Source organism: Amaranthus tricolor, chromosome 9 (assembly GCF_026212465.1).
Source record: "Amaranthus tricolor cultivar Red isolate AtriRed21 chromosome 9, ASM2621246v1, whole genome shotgun sequence".
NCBI classification, from domain to species: domain Eukaryota; kingdom Viridiplantae; phylum Streptophyta; class Magnoliopsida; order Caryophyllales; family Amaranthaceae; genus Amaranthus; species Amaranthus tricolor.
The window spans coordinates 29,639,397-29,664,932 of record NC_080055.1 but is presented as its reverse complement, the minus strand read 5'-3'; the positions used below and the strand labels follow the sequence as shown (position 1 = coordinate 29,664,932).

The window sequence follows — 25,536 nt, the reverse complement described above, 5'->3', positions numbered from 1 at the left end:
CTTTACATTACCCTTATTATTTCTTTTAGATTTCCTTTCCAATACATTTTCACCCTTAATACCAAATACCCCTTAAATACAATATTAAAAATAGTACAAGATCTCTTCTTATACAACCCTCACTCATTAAGGCTTTATACATCTTCATTTCCCATATTGGAGTAATGGACTATTAAATAAAGAAATTAACAAAAAATTCAATATTAAAAAAATTTTAATCCTACGAAATCCTTCATCATTCATGTCAATGACTTGGGTAGTTGTTGAATCTCCATCTCCATCTAAGTCTAAAGTCCAAACCAATTAGACAAAAGCAGCCGAAGAAACCTGGAACTCACATGGGCATCTTAGCACGTTTTCAAATTTTGTTTCAAACATATGATCATTAATAGGATTTATGGTAATAATCCTAATCCTAATTAACAAATAACTCCTTCCATTTGCTAATGATCTCTGTAATAACCCACCCAAAAAAACTTCATTTAGCTTGATTTATACCTATATTTGCATCGTCCTTTCTCAACTCACATTTATACTTGCAAGCCTGCAACTTCTAGTGTAAATAGAATTCTTATCAACCCTAAAATGTCCAAACAAAAGGTGTAAATCACACATCTATCTTAGCATCATTACCCCTTTTTACCCAACAAAATAATTTCAATCGTATGAACGATATACACAACAACATTGTTTGATTGGTTGATTTGAGTGCACTTTTCTCTTTCTTTATCCTCAATTTCACATATTGATTGATCCCAATTACTTCATTTATGTTTAAGGAAGTTTTAGTTACTTTTTAGTGTTTTCTTGATTGGGTTTTGCCAAGAAAGTGTGTGAGATCTGATCCTTGCTTTAGTTTGAAACTTTACACATTGCTCTTGGTTTATTTGTGGTTTTTAGATTGATTTCAAGAAATTTGGAATTGGATTTTCAATTATTCATCTCATAATTCATTAAAGTTTGATTCTTTACACATTGTTCTTTGTTTGTTTGAGGTTTTTGGATTAATTTCAAGCAATTTGGAGTTGGGTTTTCAGCAATACATCTCATGGTTCATTAAAGTTTGAAACTTTACACATTGGTCTTGGTTTAGTTGAGGTTTTTGGATTAATTCCAAGCTATTTGGAGTTGGGTTTTTAACAATACATCTCATTATTCATTGGAGCTTGAAACTTTACACATTGTTCTTGGTTTATTTTGAGGTTTTTGGATTATTTTTAAGCAATTCGGAGTTGGGTTTTCAACAATACATCTCATGATTCATTAAAGTTCGAAACTTTACACATTGGTCTTGGTTTATTTGAGGTTTTTGGATTGATTTCAAGCAATTTTGGAGTTGGGTTTCAATAATATATCTCATCCTTGCATAGTTACATCAAAATTTCAAATCTTAGACTAGTTAGTTTATCAGATTCTAGCTAAAGTAAGAATTTTAGATTAAATTTAAGCAATTTAGAGTTGGTTGTATAAGATTATAGAGATTAGAGATAGGAAAAGGCCATGAGAAGTGATCCTGAGTACTGTATGACACCATGAGTGGAAGCTCATTGGGTCTTGGATTGCGTTATGCAAGTTATGGATCATTGCAACAACAATTACACAATAATTTGTTACCAAATCAATTATTTTCACCGCTGCCGCCACCACCTCTGCCTTTCACCACTAGAAAACCAGCCAAGATGATGAAGGAAAAGGAGAGATTAGTTCATTTGTTTTACAAAACTGTTGGCAGGAAAAAGATTGGCATGCTGTTTCTCTCTGTGGTTTCTATAGCTGTCTTTATTTGGGTTCTTTATGTCGGCAAAGGTTCAATTTTTCTTACCTTTTTCGTCCTGTTGTTTTACTGATCTTGCATTGTGTGTTTACTGATCATTGTAGTTGTTTTTTTGTGCTTACTGATTTGTTGATTTGAGTTTGTTTCATTGTGGTTGAAATTGGATTAGTGTCACATGATTGATTAATCTCTCTGCGAATAGCAAATGTAAAAAAAGCCGAAATAGTCGTGTTCGGTCTATTCTTGGGCCATTTCGAGCAAATTGCGGATTCAAAAGGTGAATTAGATGACGAGTTATGTTGCACTAAATTGGATTTTATATTGTTTTGATTTTAATTGATTGTACTTAGTAGTTGGTTTGGACTATTGTGAAAAATCGTGAAAATCAAGGATGATTTTGGCTATTACCCGTAATTATTTGTAAGGGCATAAGATCTATCTGGTTCATGTGTGCTGATAGAATTAACTTCTCTTAAATTAGCTGTGGGATGTTTGCAGCTTGATCACTAGATATTAGTTGTGTGCGCTAAATTATAGTGGAGATAGTTTGCATTTGGCATTATCTATTATGCTTTTGGTAAGATTCTTACAATCCTTTGCGTTGTTGTTATAATGAGTGTTTTGTGGCGAAAATGCTAGCTAAATTTGTTCTGTTGTTGGAAATTGTGGATGTATGTTTTTCAACCTTTGATCTTTCTTTCATGGGAGCTTGTTTGCCGTGTTGGGCTGGATAAAAGAATCTGTTAAGTTTTCTGTTCATGTCGAGGTTGCAATCTGATGTTGGAGATCTAGTGGAACTTAATTAATGTTATAGCGACGGTCGTTTGCAGGTGAAGATTCCAGAGGGACTGAAGGTCCATCTAATATTACATTAAACAACCACTCGTCTACAAGTGTTGTACATGTATTCGTTCCACCAAATAACCGCACTCTTGGTAGTGCTGGACCCTTGTCTGCTCTTGCAGTACAAGTGATGCCTCGTAATTACTTCACAGGTTATACACTTCCTCCTGGAAATCCTTGTGAACATTTTGCATTACCGCCACCACCTGCTGATCCAAAGCGAAAAGGATTCCGACGTAAGTTTATTGCACTTCAAAATTGTTTGCTTTTGGTTGTACTCTAGTTGGTATTATATTTATCTATGTTACTTGGACTCGGGTACTAATGTTGGATACTGGTACGTGTCAAAGTGTCAGTTACGTTTAGATATTCAATTTTACGCCTAAAATGAAGTGTTTAAGTGCCATACCAATGTCCGAGGATCAAGGACCGGACACGGGTACGTGAAGCAAAATGAAGAGTTCGAGTAACATAGATATTTGTAGTAATTTTTGTGGAAGCCAAATACTATAAATGGTTCAATTTGTTTATCACAGCTTGTCCAGTATGCTATCTTGATCAAAAGCAAGCGATTGCACTAATGCCCGATGCGCCATCATATTCCCTCGTGAATAATTTAACATATGTTTATGAAGCAAATTCATCAAAAACCGAGTTTGGAGGCTCTGAGTTTGGCGGGTATCCTTCTCTAAAGCAAAGGGATGATTCTTATGATGTAAGGGAGTCGATGCATGTGCATTGCGGGTATATATCTTCTTTCCATTCCTTTTTCTGCCTGAATATTTCTTTATGACACCTTGGTTTTGGAATACTTATATTAGAGTAATCCTTCTTTATGCTCTCAAAGCTTTGTTAAAGGACAAAAACCGGGTCGTAGAACTGGATTTGACATTGATGATGCTGATCTTACTGAAATGGAACGGTGCAATGGGATAGTTGTTGCCTCGGCAATTTTCGGTAATGCTGTGTGTTTTTTTAAAGAATTATTTGTTGCATAACTAGGTCATGCTATTCAATGTTGTCTGTATGTTGTTTCCAGGAAACTACGATTTACTTCAACAGCCCAAAAATACGAGTGAAGATGCCAAAAGAAATGTATGCTTCTTCATGTTTCTCGACGAGGAGACTGAAGCAGCAATGAAGAATGCTAGTGTACTCGATGATAGCAATAAGGTTGGGTTATGGGGAATTGTTGTTGTTCGTAATCTTCCCTACATAGATCCAAGGCGCAATGGCAAGGTACATTGATGTTTGGCTTTGTATTTGTCGTTTAAGGCTTCTACTTTCATCAAAGTTTTGATTCTAATATACTTCCTTATGTCACTTAATTTGCATCTCCTTTGACTTCTGAGGGAAACCTTTGTTTGGGAGTTTTGGCGAGTCATAACTCATAAGAAAATTAAAAAATTTCCTCATGATTTGCTTTAACGTTGCTTATTATAGTTTTTATATTTTGTTATATGGTAGTTTGTTTTGGCTTTTGGATTATCACTAGAATGTATTTTGTGATGAAGTGGGTTTGGCTTAGCCTTGTATCTTCTTATTAGGGTAGTACATCGGTAGGCTTTTGCTCCCATTTTCCGATCTCATCATCATGTATATCCCGCTCATAAAAGCTCAGATTAGGGTGTGGGGAGGGTTGGGTGACGGCATACCATACCCTTTTGGTATTTAGTGTCACTTGGGCACTGAAAAATGAAGATTTTTCTCGTTATATGCTCCCATTTGCCGATCACATTTTGTTAGAAGGAACCGAGAAAGGCAAAGGAAATTAAACCAATATACTTCTTAGTGGCTACTTGGTTGGCCTTTTTAAACTATTCCTCTCAGCTCTCTGTCAATGCCTTTTTTCCTCTGTTCACCATCTTGAAGCTTGACCTCTCTATGAAAACAACTATAAACCTTAAATCCCGCCCACTGTTGGTCTGTTTTTCACTCCTAGCCATCCCCAGCAGGCATTCTTGCAAACTTGCCATTAGACAGTCTTACAACCACCAATCCCACCATTATAACTCTACCAACTGCTAAATTTGTTCGTCCTCGTACCACTTATGGCCACCTATCTATCACTGCTAGCCTTGCAACCTAGTGTAATAACCCGAAAGTCAATTCCACTACTCAATCACTTACTCCATTAGCCTGTTGCAGTCCGTTCACCAAGACCATCTCAACACCAGCTTAACATCTTCACAACGTCACCCTGACAACAAATCAAAGTAAAACTGCCACCCACCGGAATATAAGTTATAACCACAGATAAGAGTAAGAGAAGGGAGTCTTGAAAGAAATGATGGAGGAATTACCCTTCCAACCAGTAACGCGGTAAAGCTTCTAGAAGATTTGTCAAACTGAAGGACTGAGCATGAATTGATCATATGAACCTCAGATCTAAAGCTTTGATCGTTGAACTGAACACGGAGGCTTTGGAGAAAGAAATGATATGGCCATGGGTTGTTCTTACTGCGTAGGTGATGAATCGATGATGTTATAGTGGACAGCATCTAGGTGCTGGTGCTGATTAGTGGTTTCTAGACTCTTGAAGTGGGTAGTAGGGACTGGGATCAGGGGATCAATGTTTTCGAAAGGTGTTTGGAAGTTTACCTTTTCATGGTTTTACATTTTTTACTCAAGGCCGGACCTGTTATTGTGTTGGTCGATGTATTCTCTGGATATTGTTGTGCCTGTTTCTATTTTCGTCTTTACCAAAATGCAGAGCTTATATAGTAAAATCCTTGCATTTCAGAGATAATTGCCATGTTTTTTATTAATTTTCTCTTTTTTTATAGGTTCCAAAGCTTCTACTGCATAGACTGTTTCCTAATGTTCGTTATTCTATATGGGTAGATGGGAAACTTGAACTTGTTGAAGATCCATATCGAATTCTTGAAAGGTGAGTTTTTTATTTCAAAAGGACGAGAAGCTAGTAAATTATTCACTCTTAGATGAGTCTTGTGGTGTCCGAAAGTGAGCATTTTTGGAGAATCGTGCTTTCCCTTCCACCCCTCGTGAAAAGGGTTCGATTTTCACCACATACATGAAGATCATTGTTCCCCGAAATTAAAAAGGCCTGCTTAAAACAATTTACAAGTCAATATCAATTTCTTTTGCAATTAATTTATTTTTTATATATAATATATCTCGTACCCAATCGTTCCCGAGTTAATCTAGTTTACATTCCTTGTCCCTGTTTCTGTTCCCCGTAGCAAACCAAATGTCGTTCGGGGTAACAATGGCTAAAGTTATTTGAAATGTTTGCATTTGGCTCATCAGGCTTTAATCCAATGATTCTTGCTGCTCTTGTATATTGATCGCCTGTTTTGTGTGTTTGAGTTCGTAGATACTATAAATGTGAAATAAAATGTCCTCATCTTACTGCAGATTTTTATGGAGACAAAACGCAACGTTTGCAATATCCAGACATTATAAACGTTTTGATGTTTTTAAAGAAGCTGAAGCTAACAAAGCTGCTGCAAAGTATGACAATGCCTCCATTGAATTTCAGATTGAATTTTACAAAAAAGAAGGATTGACGAAATATTCTTCGGCAAAGCTTCCGATTACAAGTGGTAAGAGTTATCTGTTTCACATTCTTATTTGGGTACCATATGACTGATATTATGAGGTTCTATGTTCGCGATTTATGTACTTGTTTTCTCAACAATAATTTTTGGGAAAATTGTCTTCTAAATGAATAAAATATATAGTCCCTTTGTCCCAAAATACTCGCTTGTTCTTATTTGGTTTAACTTGCAACGTTCCTTCTTAGTTAAAGGGTCACTACTTAATGATATGTTTACTCCTTTTATTCCACTATAACTTGATTTTCCTTCTATTCTATCAGTTTTTCCCCAAAAAAACACTTTGCTCTTGGTAGTTTTAATATCCATTTCAAACCAAAGTGAGAATAGTATATCGGCCTTTGGGTTGAAAGAAGTAGGAAAATCACCAATTGTTAAGCAAGGGGAATCTAGACTTGGGCTTGACTAGGCCATGACCCGAGTAATTTGACATATAACACACAAGAATGGTATTTGAGTTAGCTCAGCACACACGCAGAGATGAGTGTTCAGCTCACCCTATAAAGTATCTTGGATTCGCCACTGTTGTTAAGAAACTTGAAATGTGGATTGTCACAGAACTTTTGGTATAGAATAGGAAATAATAGTTTTTTTTGATGTTAATGGGTTTTCGATCTCTCGATTTGTTTCACAGATGTTCCTGAAGGTTGTGTTATCATCCGAGAGCATGTCCCAATATCAAATCTTTTTAGTTGTCTGTGGTTTAACGAGGTTGATCGATTCACTTCCAGAGACCAAATTAGTTTCTCAACTGTAAGGGATAAAATTTCAAAGAAGGCAAATTGGACCGTCAGCATGTTCTTAGACTGCGAAAGACGCAATTTTGTTAATCAGGTAAACTATTCTTTCCAATATGTAACTTATATAGATACTGAGATTCATACCAAATGCTAATGACATTTTAGTATCCTTTTCGTGTACGTTATGAAACTAGAGTATGTCATCAGTCTGATTGGCATGGCCTTATGAGCTTGTTTTCATATACGAGTCGAGCATATGACCTTCCACATTTTAAAAATAATTTTGATTAAATGAAAATTTTCTTGACTTCTTTTTTTCTTATATGTTCGACTTGCAACTCAAGAAATTTGTCCAAGAACTATAAATTTTTGTTATCACTATTAAGAGTCAGGTTGGTGGAAGCCACTTAACGGCATTGGGGTAATGAAATAGATGTGCCTTTCCATGCTGGGATGATATCAACGGGCAGTTTTCAGATTAGGTCAATTTTTATTTCCAAGAAACCGATTTTGCATGTATTGTGAAATTTTGCTAAATCGAGTCACAATTATGATCAGGGTTACCATACGGACGTGCTAAAGCAAAAGCAAGAGGAAGCAGCTGCACATAATGCTGCGACACATCCTCCTCCACTTGCTTTCCCGCCTCCACCTCCTTTGTTGGCTCCCCCTCCACCAACCATGCGAACCGAGAATCCTCCAAGCCGAAGAAACCGAGCAAGAGGGCGAAGGCGAAACCGTAAAGTTGCTGCTGGAGCTACCACTGAAACGAGTATAGGCACAGGATAGGGCACCGGTTGAGGTCAAAATTTTGTTTAGGCAAACAAATTATACTCATGTACTCTATTGTTTTACCTTCCTAGCATCAAAGTATAAGCTCCCCTCCTACTTTGTGCAGGGCTTGGCATAACTATACATTTTTAAGAAAAATGTTGTACTTTATTATCTTCATTTACACAGAACTATAATTGTTGTAATGATTCCCTCAAAAGTTTAGGAAAATAGCTAAGGAGAAATAGAATTGTTAATTCATTTTTTGTATATATCATACCACATTTTAAAAATAAAAGTTTATCATTTGAGTATCCATAATTTCTTATGGTAATTTATATTCTTTTTCTATTTCCTATCTATGTTTCTATATGCTCCCCATTTGGATCGAGTCGAGTTGAATATTAGCTTTGAAACCTAGTCAAATCTGTTTGAATTCTAACTTTATCCCGATCTTAAGTTGAGCTTTGACTTAACGGTTTATTTTATTTACTTAAAGTATATTTTTATTATTATTCTGTCTCATTAGATTTATAAATTGAAAATGGCTTTACATTATTTTCTTAATTGTCATTAGAGGTGTTCAATGGCTCGTCAGGTCAATTTAACTATGAATATAACAATATTTAAATACGACCTACTTTGAGCCGATTTTTAAAAGTTCATAAAATAGTTTTTTTTATTGTACTTTATGGCTCGTTAAGTCAATTCAACTATGAATATAACAATATCATATAAAAATATAAAAAAAGTGGTAAAATATTTTTTTACAACCAATTTCTATAACTATTCGACCCAGCCCGGCCTGACCCTTTACACTAAGGCCCGTTATTGACCCGATACGCTAATGACCTGTTAAAATGTTTCCCGACCCTTGATTCGTTGGGTCGACCGCCCCGTTGAACACCTCTAATTCTCATTAGCATACATGATATATCCCTTCGGCCTTCATACTATTCACATTATTTTTCGAATGTCTAAAATCATATTGTTAAAACTTAGAGAGAATGAAGAGAAAATAAAATGAGTAAAAGTTAGAAGATAGAAAATTTTTACTCAATAGTGTATTTTCTTACTTGGTGAACGTCTATTTTTATAGCAAGTTCTACCTATAATGTATTAAATACATTCACATTAAGATAAATCCATTAATTTGCTTTTACATTATATTTCAGCAATTGTATAATTTTAGTAAAGTAATAAGTAGTTATTATCATCACACATAAGTAAGAATTAAAAAGACATAAAGCACCCTCGTCAAAATAGATAAAGAAATTGCGGTAAGTGAAACACAACTCTAAAAGACCTCCAAATTGTAATTGGATGGATTAGTAGAGTATTAATTTAAATTTTACAATCAATCATTTAATCACAACAGAAAAAACAGAAAACGACACGCACACAAATCTAGGAAAAACACAACACTCACACGACAGTCGATCTCTAGTCTTTCTAACTTCCACTCTCCTCCATTTCTTTCCTCCCTCTTTATCTCTTCCTCCATTAAAATCCACCTTCAAAACATTATCTATACAATAAAAAACCCGCTTTTAAAAACCCATTTCACAAAGATCCATTTTTGCAATATCCACTTCAAAAAACCCATATTTTTTTGGAGAAATCCGCTTCAAAAATCTTCTTCAAATCAATGATTTACCGCCGAAAAGTGTATCCCACGTGTAAATTTGTCCACGCGCCGCCATCACCAGCAGTCCACTGCAATTTAAAAACCACAACATGATTACGATATCCAATCCATGGCGTTAGCAACTTCAAAAAAACCCATTTTAGAAATACCCACTTGGAAAAGATCCGTTTTCGAAAAACCCGGTCCAAAAAATCCTGAAGATAATGAATCGCCGGCAAAGAGAGTATCCCACGCGCGATTATGAACACGCGCCGCCACCACCACCATCGTGGACAGAAGTTAAACACTTTAACATAATTCCAATCCATGACCTTTTAATAGACCACCCATCAAAAGGTTACCCAGAAGTACGCGCCGCCACGGCAGCCTTACGCCACGTAGAAGACCTCCGGAAACCACCTTTTCACACGTGGCGCGACAACCTAGATCTTCTCGACTGGTTAGGTCTCTTCTTTGGTTTCCAACAAGATAATGTTCGTAACCAACGTGAACATCTTGTACTTCACTTATCCAATTCTCAAATGAGGCTAAACCCTCCTCCTCAAAACGCTGCCGTTTTGGACTTTGATCTTGTTCGAAAGTTCCGGAAGAAATTGTTGAAGAATTACACTTCTTGGTGCTCTTATGTGTGTAAGAGAACCCGGGTCAAAACCCACCTGTTTAGGAAGAATACGGATGAGTTTCGGAGGGAGTTATTGTATGTATCTCTTTACTTACTTATTTGGGGTGAATGTGCTAATTTAAGGTTTATGCCTGAATGTTTATGTTATATTTTTCATCATATGGCTCATGAAATGAACTTGATACTTGATGATTGGTTAGACCCGGAAACGGGTCGGCCTTATTTGCCTGTTTATAGTGGTGTAAATGCTTTTCTAGATAATGTTGTTAAGCCCATTTATGATACTATTAGAGAAGAGGTAGGGTTTAGTAATGGTGGGAATAAGCCACATTCGGCTTGGCGGAATTATGATGATTTGAATGAGTTTTTTTGGAGTAGGAAGTGTTTTAGGTCTTTGAAATGGCCTTTGGATTTGAGTAGTCCGTATTTTGCGTACGCGAGTAAAGGGAAGAGGGTTGGGAAGACGGGTTTTGTTGAGCAACGATCGTTTTGGAATGTGTTTAGGAGTTTTGATAAGTTGTGGGTTATGTTGGTGTTAATGTTGCAAGTAATGGTTATTGTTGGGTTGCAAGGGACGGATTGGCCGTGGGAAGCGTTAGGGAGGACGGATGTTCAGGTGAAGTTGCTTACGGTTTTTATTACGTGGGGAGGGTTGAGGTTGGTTCAGTCGATTCTTGATGCGGGAATGCAATATAGTCTTGTGACTCGTGCGACGTGGTTACTTGGTGTAAGGATGGTTTTAAAGAGTTTGGTTGCTATGGCATGGATTGTTGTCTTCTCGGTGTTTTACGCTAGGATTTGGAGTCAAAAAGATAGGGATCGTGGAAGATGGTCGTATGAGGTTGATCAGAGGATATTCACATTTCTTAAGGTGGTGTTTGTATTTATTATCCAGGAGTTGTTGGCATTGGTGCTTTTTGTACTTCCTTGGGTTCGGAATTGTTTAGAGAAAGTCAATTTCCCTTTGTTTTACTTGGTGACTTGGTGGTTTCATAGGCGAATTTTTGTTGGTCGCGGTGTGAGGGAAGGACTGATTAATAACGTGAAGTACGCATTGTTTTGGGTTATGGTTTTGCTTTCGAAGTTTACTTTTAGCTACTTTCTTCAAATTAGGCCTTTAATAGCTCCGACCAAGGCGCTTTTGAGGTTGAGGAATATCGATTACAACTGGCATGAGTTTTTCGGTAACACAAACAGAATCGCCATTATCTTGCTTTGGCTTCCCGTTATTGTTGTATATTTTGTGGACTTGCAAATATGGTATTCGGTTTACTCCTCGCTCGTTGGTGCCTATGTTGGATTGTTTTCTCATTTGGGCGAGATTCGGAATGTGTGGCAGCTTAGGCTTAGATTTCAGTTCTTTGCTAGCGCGATGCAGTTCAATCTCATGCCGGAGGAACAACCGCCTACGATTCCTGTGATCAATATCGTGCACAGGCTTAGGGATGCTGTACAAAGGCTGAAGCTGCGTTATGGACTTGGGCGGCACAAGAAGATAGAATCTGACAACGTTGAGGCTACCCGTTTTTCCTTGTTGTGGAACGAGATTATGAAGAATATGAGGGAAGAAGATCTTCTTAGTGACCGAGAAGTCGAACTTTTGGAGCTCTCACCCAACTGTTGGGATATAAAGGTTATCCGATGGCCATGCGTACTGCTATGCAATGAGCTTCTTCTCTCGGTCAGCCACGCAGTAGAGATGGCAATTCATCATGACCGATGGATTTGGTATAAGATGTGCAAGAGTGAATACAGACGGTGTGCGATCATAGAGGTCTACGACAGCGTCAAGTACTTGCTGCTTCATAAGGTTATTAAATATGGTACTGAAGAGCATTTGATCGTTACTCGAGTTTTCTTAGAGATGGAACACTATATGAGGCTTGAAAAGTTTTCTGCATTCTACAAGTTAACTTTGCTGTCGCAGATCCACAAGAAATTGGTAACTCTTGTAGAGCTCTTGTTAAACTACGAGAAGGATACGAATGGGATAATTAACGTCCTACAAGCTTTATACGAACTTTGTGTTCGTGAATTCCCAAAAATTAAGAGGACTTTGGTGGAGCTGAGGGAGGAAGGTTTAGCACTTCAGAATCCCGTGACAGACGAAGGATTTCTTTTTGAGAATTCTGTCGATATTCCCGACGAGGATGATGTGTTCTATTACAGGCAGCTGCGTCGTCTGCATACACTAATGACTTCCAGAGATTCTATGCACAATGTACCGGTAAATCGGGAGGCTCGCAGACGTATGGCTTTCTTCAGCAACTCTGTCTTCATGAACATGCCCCATGCTCCTCAGGTCGAAAAGATGATGCCCTTCAGTGTGCTAACTCCTTACTATGATGAAGATGTAATATATGGGACGAGTAAACTCCAAAGCCCGAATGAGGATGGTATCTCCATCTTGTTCTATCTACAGAAAATCTATGAGGATGAATGGCATAACTTCATGGAGAGAATGAAGAGGGAAGGCTTGGGTGATGAACGAGAAATATGGACGACAAAGGTCAGGGATCTGCGACTCTGGGCATCGTATCGAGGCCAGACTCTCTCGCGGACTGTGAGGGGAATGATGTATTATTATCAGGCGCTTAAGATGCTTGCCTATTTGGATTCTGCATCTGAAGTTGATATTAAGACTGGTAGTCAACAAATCGCTTCGCTTGGTTCAACGACACTGAGAAACAGTTGGGATGGTTTAGGGCCTACCCGAGTCCCATCTGTACGTAGCTTGGGAAGAGCACCAAGTGGTGTTAGTATTTTATACAAAGGCCATGAGTTTGGGACTGCAATGATGAAGTTTACTTATGTGGTTACCTGTCAGGTTTACGGGATCCACAAAATGGCGGGGGATTCTCGAGCTGAGGAAATCTTGTATTTGATGAAAAATAATGAAGCTCTTCGAGTTGCTTATGTTGATGAAAAACACCATGGGAGGGATGAGGTGGAGTACTTTTCAGTTCTTGTCAAGTATGATCAGGTTCTGCAGAGAGAAGTAGAGATATATAGGATCAAGCTGCCTGGTCCTTTGAAGCTGGGGGAAGGAAAACCTGAGAATCAGAATCATGCCATTATCTTTACTCGAGGTGATGCGCTTCAGACAATCGACATGAATCAAGACAATTATTTCGAGGAAGCTCTCAAGATAAGGAACCTCTTGGAGGAATTCAACAAAAATTACGGGCTCAGAAAGCCCACCATTCTCGGTGTTCGAGAAAACATTTTCACGGGTTCTGTATCCTCTCTTGCTTGGTTCATGTCTGCTCAGGAGACGAGCTTTGTCACTCTTGGTCAACGTGTTCTCGCAAATCCTCTCAAAGTCCGAATGCACTATGGCCATCCAGATGTATTCGATAGGTTTTGGTTTCTTACTCGGGGAGGAATCAGCAAGGCTTCGAGATTGATCAACTTGAGTGAGGATATCTTTGCGGGTTTCAACTGCACGCTCCGACAAGGCAATGTTACTCATCATGAATACATTCAGGTGGGTAAAGGAAGGGATGTAGGGCTGAATCAGATTGCTATGTTTGAAGCAAAAGTTGCTAGTGGGAACGGGGAACAAGTTCTCAGTAGAGATATATATCGATTAGGCCATCGGCTAGATTTCTTTCGGATGCTTTCAGTCTTCTATACCACTGTCGGTTTTTATTTTAATACAATGATGGTGGTGCTTTCTGTCTATACCTTCTTGTGGGGCCGCCTATATCTCGCTCTTAGTGGTGTTGAAGAACACGCAGTCAAAAATAGCAGTAATAACGCAGCATTAGGTGCTATCGTCAACCAGCAGTTTGTCATTCAGATCGGTATCTTCACTGCTATACCGATGATTGTCGAGAATTCTCTGGAGCATGGTTTTCTTCCAGCAGTCTGGGACTTTTGCAAAATGCAGCTCCAGCTAGCGTCATTGTTTTACACCTTCTCAATGGGAACAAAATGCCACTATTTCGGTCGAACAATTCTTCATGGAGGTGCTAAATACCGAGCTACTGGTCGTGGGTTTGTCGTGGAGCACAAGAAGTTTGCGGAGAACTACAGGCTTTATTCTCGTAGCCATTTCGTGAAGGCTATTGAGCTTGGAGTCATCTTGATTGTTTACGCTTCCCATAGCCCTTTGGCAAAGAATACATTTGTGTACATAGCTATGTCAATCTCTAGTTGGTTCCTTGTAGTTTCGTGGATCATGACTCCATTCGTTTTCAACCCTTCCGGCTTTGATTGGTTGAAGACCGTGTATGACTTCGAGGATTTTATAATCTGGATATGGTACGGAAGTGGAGTGTCCACTAAGGCAGAACGAAGCTGGGAAACGTGGTGGTATGAAGAGCATGAACATCTCCAAACAACCGGTTTGTGGGGAAAATTATTGGAGATCATACTAGATCTGCGCTTCTTCTTTTTCCAGTACGGTATTGTGTATCAGCTGAACATTACAGCCGATAAAACCAGTATCGGTGTGTATTTGATCTCGTGGGTTTTTTTTCTTGTCCTTGTTGGGATATGTATGATCATCGCATATGCTCGAGACAAGTATGGTGCTACGAAACACATCTACTTCAGGATGATTCAGTTTTCCGTCATATCCATTACTGTGCTAGTGATCATCATTTTACTGAGATTCACGAAATTTGAAGTTCTCGATCTTCTGACTAGTGGATTGGCTTTCATCCCTACTGGTTGGGGTATGATTTCGATTGCCCAGGTGCTCCGTCCCTTTTTACAAACATCGGTGGCTTGGGACACGGTGGTTTCCATGGCTCGACTCTATGATTTGACATTCGGTATGATAGTTATGGCTCCGGTTGCTTTCTTGTCATGGATGCCTGGATTCCAGTCAATGCAAACTAGGATCCTTTTCAATGAAGGTTTCAGCAGGGGTCTCCAAATATCTCAACTTCTTACTGCCAAATGATGTATCATATTTCAAATATGAATTGAGGTAATATTATTCTTCACATACTTGATGTCATCCAATTGCATATTTCTTTGGTTTTGAATCATAATGGACTGTATTTTGAAATCACTCGCTGAATCATGTGCACTTCTTATATTTATATGAATCTGTGGATGATGTTTACTACCAAGGCTCTATCGGAAACGTCTTTGTTATTAATGATTTGAGTAACGTTTCATTCATCTAACCCCCAAATCCGGCATACGAGCATTGGGTTAATGACTTCATGTTATCTAACTACACAATTATGTTTCAGGATAATTTTGTGAAAGATGGCTTGAGATTTTGATATAATTTAGCATAAATTACATTTACTTTATGGATAGGAGGAAATGGTGAGAACGGAGGGGGAGGGAAATGAGAAGGAAAAAGTCACATTTTAAACGGAACAAATCCTTCCAAGTTCCACCATTGGAAGGATTTTAAAGAAAAACAAACCTATATCCCTCCCTCCGTTTCCAACTAGACTGACCCCTTTTAATACAAAGTCAATTCATGACCTTTGTTGCGCGAATTCTTCGCTTTACTACCTCAAGTACCAATGTCGGAATTTTGACACTTGAACATGGGAAGTATGTGTGATAAGATACAGGCTTATGTAGTTTGCGTTAGCTTCACCCAGTCTTATTCATTGCAGGAAATACTCGTGATCTTTCTCGAGCTGAGGGACTCATTGGCCGCGCTCTCCTTTATGGGTATGAGTTGCCGTCTTCCTTCCCTCTCCAGACATTGCTCATAGTTTTTATGGGCGGGACACACTAGGTAAGATGATGATGATGGGAAGTATACTTGGACACTTCAATTCCTTTCAAAATCTTGGGATTTTTTCATAAAATAGCCAGGTCGATACATTGACATGTATCCGTGTCGTGTAAGCTAGTTAAATTGTCTGAAGATGACGCTTTACTCACTGGTAAGTGACCAATGACTATATCTTAACCTATAAATTTTTTATCCAACCCAAAACACGACTGAAAACCAACGAGTCAATCCAAAAACAAAAGTTCCAAAAATGGACTTTGATCATCTGTCAATATCATGTTATCCACATTTGAAATATTGTTTTTATCATCCTTTATTTACTCATCTAACTGCATTTTCTCTTGGTGTTTAAAGTTTCCTTTCAGATTTCGAGCCATCAGTATTCAGTAGTATGAATACGAAACGCTGATAGATATGCAATTCATCATTAACCTTCACGTGAGATGCGACAATAATGCCGAAGCCTTGATTCAACATGTGAAGTGAAGTAAATAAAATTATTTTGGTCGATCGAAGATCTGATATTTCTTTTGTGCAGTAATATGCTGTATTTTAGTATTGAATTTATTTGATATCTATTCTTATTGTTAGGTATCAGTATTCTATTATTGTAACTATCGTATTCGATTACTCATTCGAAGGATGAACATTGCCTTCGTCACATTCTTTTATCATGTAATTTGTGGCCAATTCTTTTTTTTTTTTTTTTTTTTTTTTTTTTTTTTTTTTGTAAATGTTGTCTATGCTTTCAATATGTTCGTGCAATGAAGTAGCTTTATAACAAACGTGCCATTACGATATTATCCCAATACCAAGTTGTCTCCGTGTAGGCGAGATTGGGGTCGATTTACAACAACCAAAGATGATTTTCAATTGACCCATAATTTCGCAACGAGAGACAGAAGTGCGGGAATATTGAATTGATGTCTATGATTATTACTATAAACATAGACAGTATCATTACAAATTTACAATATACAACAGTGCTATACACTGGCGTAAAATACGCAGAATTTCATCCCATACACAAGTCAGTGAGATCTATATATTACCACAAAAGATTTGAGAAGGCAGCCATAAGGCTTGGATCAGCCAAAAAATAAGAATTTTCGTGCCCAGAAAATCAGTTCCCATTAGTTCTTTCACAAGCTCTGGTATAGCGACTAGCGATTAGATGATCAGTACATGTATGTGTGATCTGTGTACATGTGAGAAGTCATGTTCAGAGAATGTAACATGGCTTCTCCCTTCTTATTCACATTAAATACACAAATACCTCCGTTGTTTATATCGATTGCACGGAACCTGAATCATCATGAAATAAGTAGCATGGTGTTAACTATAAAGGAAAGCATCATCATCATACCCAGTAGATCCCGCATAAAACTACAAAGCAAAGCAAACAGAATATATCGAGCTAAACTAGACCATGACATACCTTTCTGGACCTAGTCCCAGAGCCGTACAGACAAGTGCCCTCAATTTTGATTTATGAGTGACGATCAGAAAGCTCTCCCCCTGATATATAAAAGAAAATTGGAGTATAAGGTTTGAGTATAATGCTACTAGTCACAAAATAAATCGAACTTTTACAAGCCCGCAATGTAAAACATTAGAGCATTCATTGCATGTTTCTCAGCTTGCAACAACATATAAAAAATTTGAGAATATCATCGCGATTGCGGTAAGAGAAGCGATGTTGTGGACGCGCCATCTAGCGGAGTTACGACTCCTTTTTTTGATCATCCCAATGTGAATTGTTAAATTGAGAAAAATTTATTTTTTCATAATATTTCGAGTTTCCTAAAACATTGAGATGTTTAAATTAAAGTTAATAATATACCATATAGAATTCCACACATGTAAAGATAACAATGGCTAATTACATATTGGGATTTTGCCTTGTTCGATAAGATCAAAATCTATTATAAAACCGCCATTATGTAACTGAACAACCTCGTATTTATTTCTGATCTTACCCGCAATTTAAAATAATGTACAACTTTGCATGTGAGTGCTCTGGCATTTATTGCCAAACCTAAGCTCCAATAAAGGAGGTTCCAGTAGGTTAGTGACAACCAGCATAAAGCGTTGTCACGTCTTTATTACCCGACCCCATATTCTTAGAGTTAAAGCCTTCCGCATTGTTATTGTATCTTTAAACTCGTAATGAAGACTACGTTACAAGTGTTTGACAAAAACATATCTATTTTATTGAAAGTCTCCATGCTTTTAGTTTTGAAATGAAGTGTTCAAGTGTCATGATAGAGCCTCGAGCATCCAACATAAGACGCTGAAGGTAAAATGAAAAGCACAAGCAACTTAAATTCGAAATGATCATGGAGGAAAGAGCTTACAGGACTCAACAAGATTTCTCTCCAAGCTTCAGCTGCTGCCACCCACAAATCCCGAATCGGATATTTGCCATTCACATTGAAGTTAACCGGATCTTCTCTCCATGTTGTGTATTCCTTTGGATATCTTTTTTTAGCATCCTCTGCCTCCAATTGCTAAACATGATTTAGTATACTTGTATGGAGGGTAAAAGTGTGAAACATGAGAACAATGCTATCTATATTACTCTGACTTGGGTACTTGATTGTGTCCGACTCAAGTAGGTGTTCAAGTATCCGACTCAGTTATTTTGCGAAAAATTTAGAAGTAGCGAATGATCATGCATTCATGCTATGTCAAAGTGTTGAGGATCGACATCAACAACACTCCATTTCATCATTATCCCAATGTCATTACATGGCTGCCACCTAAGTGGAGTTTTGCGAGGCTCGGATGTGCGCAACTTTACTCTCGTCAGTGATAACAAAGATGTTGTTTCCAATTGACCCAGGGTAGCAAACATCATATGCAACTTCACGTAAATAAGAAAGACCAATGTCACATGATTCGCTAATCGCATCGCGAATAGAAAAAAAAAAACGAATTATGATCGGTTTTAGGCTATTGTTGAACAATTTTGGGCAAATCGCGAATTTAAAAGGCAAACTAACTAGCGAATTATGTTTGGTTGAGAAAGATACATAATTTAACCGAGTCATTTAAAAATAGTTCATTATGATCCAAAACCAAAGAACCAACATATTTGATTCCATCAAAATAAAATGAAGAGTGCCAATAACAAAGCATATTATCACTAAACAACAGAAACTGACCATTTTTCATGCCCTCTAAGAAAAAAAGATGGGTCTCCTTCAAAGAATCAAGGAAAATTAGCGGTTCCTTTCTTCCATCCCACAGAACTTCAGCAGTAGACTGCAATGAAATGGCACAATTAAAAGGAAGCTAACTTAAGTTTCAGACCAATGATCATGAAATCGAACCTTGGCACGAGATATTGGACTCGAAAAACATTTATCAAAGTGTAGATTTGCTAAGGCTTCCCTACATCTTTCAGCTTGTTTTACTCCTGCATCTGTCAGAACAGACAGGTCTGAACTTCCCTGGATAGCATGTTAAAACATGATCAATTTGATGAACTAACGACAATGGTTAAACATTGACATCAAACACCAACAAGGGCAGAGCAAAAATACACGAATTTTTTTAAGCAAATTGGAAGGCCCTATGTGATTGGCACCTTGCATATGCTCAAAACTACCTCTGACAACAACAATGACAAAGTCACAAAGATTTAATCCCCCAAAAATTGGGGAAAACAACTTTGCCTGTGAGTGCTCGGTGCTCATTGTTGGTTCCGAGCCCAGATAAAAAAGAGGGTGAGCGGTAGATTTTGTGAAAACCAGCTCAGTACAGTCTAGTCACATCCTATAATCATGAACCAAAAACAACAATTATTTTACGATTCATAATTATCATGAATCTCAATAGAACTACACTCCATGTTCTATCCTCATTCTGGCTTATTTCTACTTCATAAAGACATACCTTGAGAATAATAACAACTACAAATCACTTTTTAGAGATTTGTTTGAATTATATCATTTTGGATGCAATTTTATGACAATCTCTACCATTAATACATCTAAATATGGAAAACTAAGTCACTTGAATTCAAAGTAATATTATTTCATTTCATTACCCCAATGTCATTAAGTGGCTTCAACTTATGCTGAATTCGGAGGAATTACACATATGCAACCTTACCCTTGATAGTGATAACAAAGAGGTTATTTTATATTGACCCTTAATAGCAAACTAACATCTGCGACTTCACAATTCACATAAATAAGAAATGCAGCTAACATAGAAAGGCCAAATATGACAAGGAGTTTAAAATGACAAAACAAAGAGCAAGGGATCACCAACCTGAACCCTGCTTTCAGCATTCCATGAGCTAAGGCCATGCCTAACAAGGGTTATCTTCTTTGGTGATGGTAATGGATGAGGCGTAAGAGATGTTGTTGCTTTCCTAAAATCCAATGCACCACCAGTAAGAGGGATAACATCCCCTAAATTTTCTGCTCAAGAACAACAATTGTTTCGGATTATCTAGGCAAAAGCTAATTCATTAGAGCAATTCTATAACAAATTCTTTGAACAAGACTATAGGGTAAAAAAGGTGGTAAATAAAAAATGGTATCTAACTATCACACAATGTGTTGCCAAAGACCTGATCCAATATATGGGGTCGGCTACCTGAACCAAAATAAATCGACAAGCTAATTGAACCTGCCAATTACTAAGAAGACATCATGGTTAAACACTCCCTAATCATGGGATAAACTAAGACCTCAATGACATCCGAACACAGAAATTTCTAATCACCGTAATTTGTAAATCACCACAAAAACACAAAATAAATACCAATAAAATAAACGAAACAAAAAAATATATAAAACTCTTTTACATAAGAGTGTGATTTTTCAATATTATAAATACACCTGATCCTAATAGATTAGGTCGGCCACATTAACCAATAAATCAGTCCCAATAATCGTCCACATTAAATAAGATCACCCTCTTCCTTTATCCAAACTATTAACCCACAATGAAAGACGAGCACTCAAAAACAAAAACAACAAACAAGTATAACAAAAAAAATGTAAAAGGGTTCCAACAAGACCAGAAAATTTCTGAAATTTACCAGTAACAATGGATAAATCATGAGTTGGTGTTGAACATTGAATCCCAATTTTTGTTCTTGCAAAACTGGGATTATGGATCTTATAATGGTGGATAAAACCTGTAATTGAATGTAAATTCAAATGGGTTGTTGCCATAATTACTCCACCACCCATCTTTAGAAAGAAAGAGTTAATAATATAGTAGCTAATTTGCACTCTTTTTTATGTGAATTATGAATCATTTGCTGTGTTTTATGCCAGAAATTTCTGACAGAGTCTATCTTCAAATATTATAAAACATCATATTCATGGGGTTTTCTATTTTTTTTTGACAAGTAATGAAATTTATGGTTGTTATTAGATTTCTGCAGCCGTTGTGGACTGTGTTTGTGATTCTGTGGATATGCTCTTTCTTGACCAGAACATTCTTTATTTTTTTTATTTTATGAAACACCCATAAAAACATATATATATATATATATATATATATATATATATATATATATATATAAAGAAGTGTGTTTAAAATAAAAATGTTAGGGTTTGGCAAATAGCTGATAGCTTTTTATAGTGACTGATTTGACCAGCTGATTTTATTAACTGGTTTGATCAGCTGATTTTGAACCCGCTGCTATAAACAGTTTATTCGTATCAACAAGTTGTTTCAACCAGTTAATTCATCAAACACTAGTATTAGCTGGTTTGACCACCAAACTCTCTATTTATATCAAAACAAGCTAAAATTACTCAATATTCTAATTTGCCAAACACTCCCTTAAAAAATGCTATACTTTTTTGATTTTAATAAAATAAAAAACATGTAAGTTTAATATAGAATTGGAAAATTTTTAATTATAAAGGTTATTATGTTATAAAAAAAAAGTTGTTTATGATAAATGTTCATAATTTATACATGATATCTTTTTTGCATATAGTGGCAAAAAAATTTAATACATGCTCACTACTAATATCAATAAGAAGGTTGTTTAAAGTAAGAAAAATAAGAAATATTATGCACCCTTGATTTAAATAACATAAAAAAAGCCAATAATATAAAATTCAATACATACGTACCAGTGATATCAATAAGAAGGTTGTTTAAATGGTCATATTTTTACATAATTATTATTTCAGTTGTATAAATTAAAACAAATACTAAAATGTTTGATATCAAACGAATTTTATTTGCAACTATATTGAAAAAAAGTCAATAGGCCACTTGTAAATTGTTAAAAACCAACTAATATTCATTAACGACAAACATCCATCGTACATAATTTTTATTTTTACTAGCTAGGCACAAATCGAATCAAGTTAAAAAAACTAAAAAACCAAACTTAAAAATGGTCAAATCCACACTTATTTAGTCATTTATATAGTTAATTGTATAAACAATACATTAACACTTCGAGGCTCGAATCAAGAGTAATATATATATTGATATATCATGGTAAATCAATAACATTAGCCAAAATTACATGTTCTACATAAATATATGTAGGATTAACTAAGAGAAACATGACATATAATATAAATAAACCCTAGCTAAATCTTAGCTTAGGAGTTTTATCATCTATAATACTAAGTGTATCCTGCTCATAAAAACTATGAGCATAGACTGGGGAGGAAAAAACAAACGGCAACCCATATCCATAACGAGAATGTGGTTAAAAAATCTCTCAGCTTAGGTTAGGAGTTTACAGAAAAGAAAGGACTAAGAGCAGCATAAAGGGAATAGAGGAGTATGAGAAGGTAGAGAATAAGTGCAACAAAGCCAACAACAAGAGCAGCAGTAGTCTCATCACAGAACTTGGGAACTTGCCCACATATTGGGAGCCAACCTGCATTTGTATTCCCTTTCTTTCCTACATATGCTATTGATAATGCTGATGATACTGCTGTACTTAACATTAGTGTTACCACCTGTTTACATGTACAAAACATATTATTTAATGTTAGTTTATTAGTATTATTTAATTCATATTAGCTCGTCTGTTATTACATGATAATGATTTAGAATGAATTGCTACGTAACATAGAGGTTTGGAATAAATAAGTTACGTAGTAGACTATATCTACGGGAAAAAATAAATAAATAAGTTGTTCTAATTACACTGTATGTACGTAGTAGAGATTTTTTCCTTTCATATAATTGTATTCGTATATCATATATGCTTAGCAATTGTATACGAGGAATTATTTTATATACTACTTTACCTTAAATTTCAAGAATAATATTAGAGATATTTTGATCTGATCGACAAGTTTTGAGCTTATAATTATAAGCTTAAAACAAGCTTAAGCTTCAAGTTTTCATGTTGAGCCGAGTTAAACCTATCAAAATTCAATTTCAACTAGACTGTTTACATTATTACGCACGACTTTCATAAGATAAATTATTATTTTTTAATATTGTATATATTTAGTATAGTATATTTCTTTATTAGTTATTTGAGTGTTTCTTTTGACTCCTATATAGTTTTGGTCTTTTCTTGACTAGGGTCATGCCTTTATAAAATAAGAAATTATTATGATAATGATACAATTAATAATTCTAAAATAGAGTAGTGTAATGACAACAAATAGAGATATATGAAAAGAGATGTTATATTACCGTATCTAAAACCAGTATTAGGCGCCATAGCAAGTTCTTGTAAGGAAGCAAAAGAATTGCCAGAGAATAGCAGCTTACAATTCCATAGATTATCACATAATACCTACACATACATCATTAACTTTAGGGAAGTAACAGTTATAATCCAAACACCCTCATAACATCTTTCAAAATTATCTCCATTATTGGTTAGTTTTACAATTATTCATGATAGAGATTATTAATTATGCTGGTTCGTTCCTTAATATGATATCAGAGACCAACGTGATAAAAGATTACAGGTTTGAATCTCATCCATCTCTTATTTAGAGCGAAATAGTTAGCGTTAGTCATGAGGAGTGCTCGTGCCACATGAAGTTCTAGCCTAAAGAGGTCTAATGTGAACAAGTGTGATTGATTATAAAACATATCCTAAGACTATAAGTCTATAACCATCAGCTTAAGCTTTTAGTTGATATGTTCTTGATAATAAATTTTGAATGAAACCCAAGATTTGTAATTCATTGATTTTGAATTATATAGTAAATTATACAACAAGCAAATTCTTGTATGAAATTGTTTCACCATGAGACGCGTCTCATATATGGGTTAAATAGTCAGTACAAATTATTAGTGTATGAGCTTCTTGTTATGAGGTCGTCTTACCGAGAGACAGTTTCTCATAAGAGTATATAGCTAATACCATAAATGTGAGAGAATACAAAACTTACTTGAAAGCAGGAGAATTGGAGAATTTGGCTTCAAATTTGAAGTTCAAAATAGTAGCAGAATCATGAGCAGTTCCCATAACAATAGTTGTTACAACAGAAGCAGCTAAAGCTATAAGTCTTAGCCCAAAGATGATTATAACCTTAATCTTGGTCATTATTTTGGATTAATCATCAATTTTATGATAAAATTTTGATGATCATATATATCTTTTCCTTGATTCTGTGATTATGAAATATGAATGTAATGTATAGAAGATAATTAATTAAATTTTTTTTTAAGGAGTTTCAACCACTTCAAAAATAATATTTATGGGTTGGTTTGTTTATACGTAAGAGTGGAAGAGAATGATGGGTTTAGTTGGTGGATAAAAGTTTGCCTAACTTCCTTCTTTTTGGCCTTGAAAAGTGTTTAGTAATAACTTAGGTTACCTAGCATCAATGCAACATTTTTAATTTGTCTATTACTTGTTTTTGTATGCTTGGTATATAAAAGTAAATTCATTTATTTAAATCTGTCGGTCATTCTCAAGTCTATTGTTTCATTGATCGTAATATGTTTATATCTTTTAATAAGAATATAATTTGCTGTTAATTAAATCGATCACTTTTGGATTAAGATCATAACTATTATGAACAAAAATATATTAAGTATAATGAAGACTTTATTTTTGTGTGCTTGTTAGATGGCAAGGGAAAATTTTTTTATGTACAAATGAAAGGGTTAAAAGTGGCACATTTTGATTGATTGTCTAAGTGATGTGTTTTGAGTGTCAGTTTTTACTGGCATTGTAATGCTTGTCGTTTTTTGGTATTTTACTTATGAGAAATAAAATGACATGAAATGTTGAATGTTAGAGTATATTAACATATCATATGGTCTTAACCATCAACTTAAATTTTTGGTTGAGTTAGATTTTTGACATTGATTCATTGAATATGCTCGATCAGCCAATCAAATTAATAAATATGTTTATCGTTAGGGTCTTGAACAAGAACGACATGAATAATATTGTTCATCATAAAAATTCAAATATTTAAAGTTATGGACAATTTATTATCAAATTAAAGACGGTTAATTTTCCATTGTTTTTTTAATCAGTTATGTTCATTATTTGTTATTAGGGTCATTTTCATTGAAATTCATGGACGGCCATACCATAGGCCAAGAATATCCACAAGTCTAATAGTCTATGCATTAAAATTTACAGGTGAACTACCACGCTATACAAGTACTTGGGAATCCCATTTTTAGGTACTTGGACTAAATTTCTTCACAATGTTCAAGTTAATGCACCCACAATTTTGGTTAAAACATGGGGAGTAACAATTTTAGTCCTACATTTTATTGATCAAGCCCAAACATGTATTTATTTCCTAAACCTTAATTGATTGCCATCTTGTGGCAAAGATACCTTATTTTAGCCACAAGGATAATTAAAATTCAAATTAGTTGTTGGAAATAATACAAAGTTAAGTGGGTT

General features: G+C 35.8%; 4 protein-coding genes and 1 non-coding gene across 8 annotated transcripts; 3 read left to right on the top strand and 2 right to left on the bottom strand.

Moving 5' to 3' along the window:
• The first annotated feature begins 207 nt into the window (after positions 1–207).
• On the top strand, positions 208–8,027 carry LOC130823593 (probable hexosyltransferase MUCI70). The gene is made up of 9 exons (XM_057688261.1): positions 208–1,806; positions 2,605–2,853; positions 3,154–3,361; positions 3,465–3,574; positions 3,657–3,856; positions 5,404–5,507; positions 5,996–6,183; positions 6,830–7,029; positions 7,494–8,027. The coding sequence occupies exons 1-9, from the start codon at positions 1,533–1,535 to the stop codon at positions 7,722–7,724; spliced, it is 1,764 nt and encodes a 587-aa protein (XP_057544244.1). The 5' UTR covers positions 208–1,532; the 3' UTR covers positions 7,725–8,027.
• A 1,054-nt stretch (positions 8,028–9,081) lies between these two features.
• On the top strand, positions 9,082–16,382 carry LOC130823590 (callose synthase 11-like). 3 transcript variants are annotated; one of them, XM_057688255.1, is made up of 2 exons: positions 9,082–14,915; positions 16,047–16,382. In XM_057688255.1, the coding sequence occupies exon 1, from the start codon at positions 9,558–9,560 to the stop codon at positions 14,886–14,888; it is 5,331 nt and encodes a 1,776-aa protein (XP_057544238.1). In that variant the 5' UTR covers positions 9,082–9,557; the 3' UTR covers positions 14,889–14,915; positions 16,047–16,382. The 3 variants fall into 3 exon arrangements, with proteins under 3 accessions (XP_057544238.1, XP_057544239.1, XP_057544240.1); XM_057688256.1 differs by having other exon boundaries at positions 15,568–16,382; XM_057688257.1 differs by having other exon boundaries at positions 9,087–14,915; positions 16,058–16,382.
• LOC130824706 (small nucleolar RNA J33) lies at positions 12,538–12,618 on the top strand. Its single transcript, XR_009046798.1, has one exon. It is a non-coding gene; the product is annotated as a small nucleolar RNA J33 (small nucleolar RNA).
• A 223-nt stretch (positions 16,383–16,605) lies between the features above and the next one.
• On the bottom strand, positions 16,606–21,179 carry LOC130823592 (probable 2-carboxy-D-arabinitol-1-phosphatase). Of its 2 annotated transcripts, XM_057688258.1 has the most exons (7): positions 20,752–21,179; positions 19,974–20,125; positions 19,028–19,147; positions 18,860–18,959; positions 18,050–18,189; positions 17,131–17,210; positions 16,606–16,997 (listed from the first exon to the last, which is right to left on the bottom strand). In XM_057688258.1, the coding sequence occupies exons 1-7, from the start codon at positions 20,903–20,905 to the stop codon at positions 16,871–16,873; spliced, it is 873 nt and encodes a 290-aa protein (XP_057544241.1). In that variant the 5' UTR covers positions 20,906–21,179; the 3' UTR covers positions 16,606–16,870. The 2 variants fall into 2 exon arrangements, with proteins under 2 accessions (XP_057544241.1, XP_057544242.1); XM_057688259.1 differs by lacking the exon at positions 18,860–18,959 and having other exon boundaries at positions 18,050–18,202; positions 20,752–21,123.
• A 1,110-nt stretch (positions 21,180–22,289) lies between these two features.
• LOC130823589 (CASP-like protein 1C2) lies at positions 22,290–24,324 on the bottom strand. Its single transcript, XM_057688254.1, has 3 exons — positions 24,056–24,324; positions 23,346–23,448; positions 22,290–22,654 (listed from the first exon to the last, which is right to left on the bottom strand). The coding sequence occupies exons 1-3, from the start codon at positions 24,208–24,210 to the stop codon at positions 22,421–22,423; spliced, it is 492 nt and encodes a 163-aa protein (XP_057544237.1). The 5' UTR covers positions 24,211–24,324; the 3' UTR covers positions 22,290–22,420.
• Between the last annotated feature and the right edge of the window lie 1,212 nt (positions 24,325–25,536).

Coding starts and splice junctions, on each gene's coding strand:
- LOC130823593 (XM_057688261.1), top strand. CDS start 1,533: ATGAGTGGAAGCTCATTGGGTCTTGGATTGCGTTATGCAAGTTATGGA. Junction 5,508..5,995: donor CCATATCGAATTCTTGAAAG/GTGAGTTTTTTA, acceptor ATCTTACTGCAG/ATTTTTATGGAGACAAAACG. Junction 7,030..7,493: donor GACGCAATTTTGTTAATCAG/GTAAACTATTCT, acceptor AATTATGATCAG/GGTTACCATACGGACGTGCT.
- LOC130823590 (XM_057688255.1), top strand. CDS start 9,558: ATGAATCGCCGGCAAAGAGAGTATCCCACGCGCGATTATGAACACGCG.
- LOC130823592 (XM_057688258.1), bottom strand. CDS start 20,905: ATGGGTGGTGGAGTAATTATGGCAACAACCCATTTGAATTTACATTCA. Junction 18,960..19,027: donor GTCCAATATCTCGTGCCAAG/GTTCGATTTCAT, acceptor ATTTCATTGCAG/TCTACTGCTGAAGTTCTGTG. Junction 16,998..17,130: donor CTGGGACTAGGTCCAGAAAG/GTATGTCATGGT, acceptor ATGATGATTCAG/GTTCCGTGCAATCGATATAA.
- LOC130823589 (XM_057688254.1), bottom strand. CDS start 24,210: ATGACCAAGATTAAGGTTATAATCATCTTTGGGCTAAGACTTATAGCT. Junction 23,449..24,055: donor TCCAATTCTCCTGCTTTCAA/GTAAGTTTTGTA, acceptor ATGTATGTGTAG/GTATTATGTGATAATCTATG. Junction 22,655..23,345: donor TAATACTGGTTTTAGATACG/GTAATATAACAT, acceptor ACATGTAAACAG/GTGGTAACACTAATGTTAAG.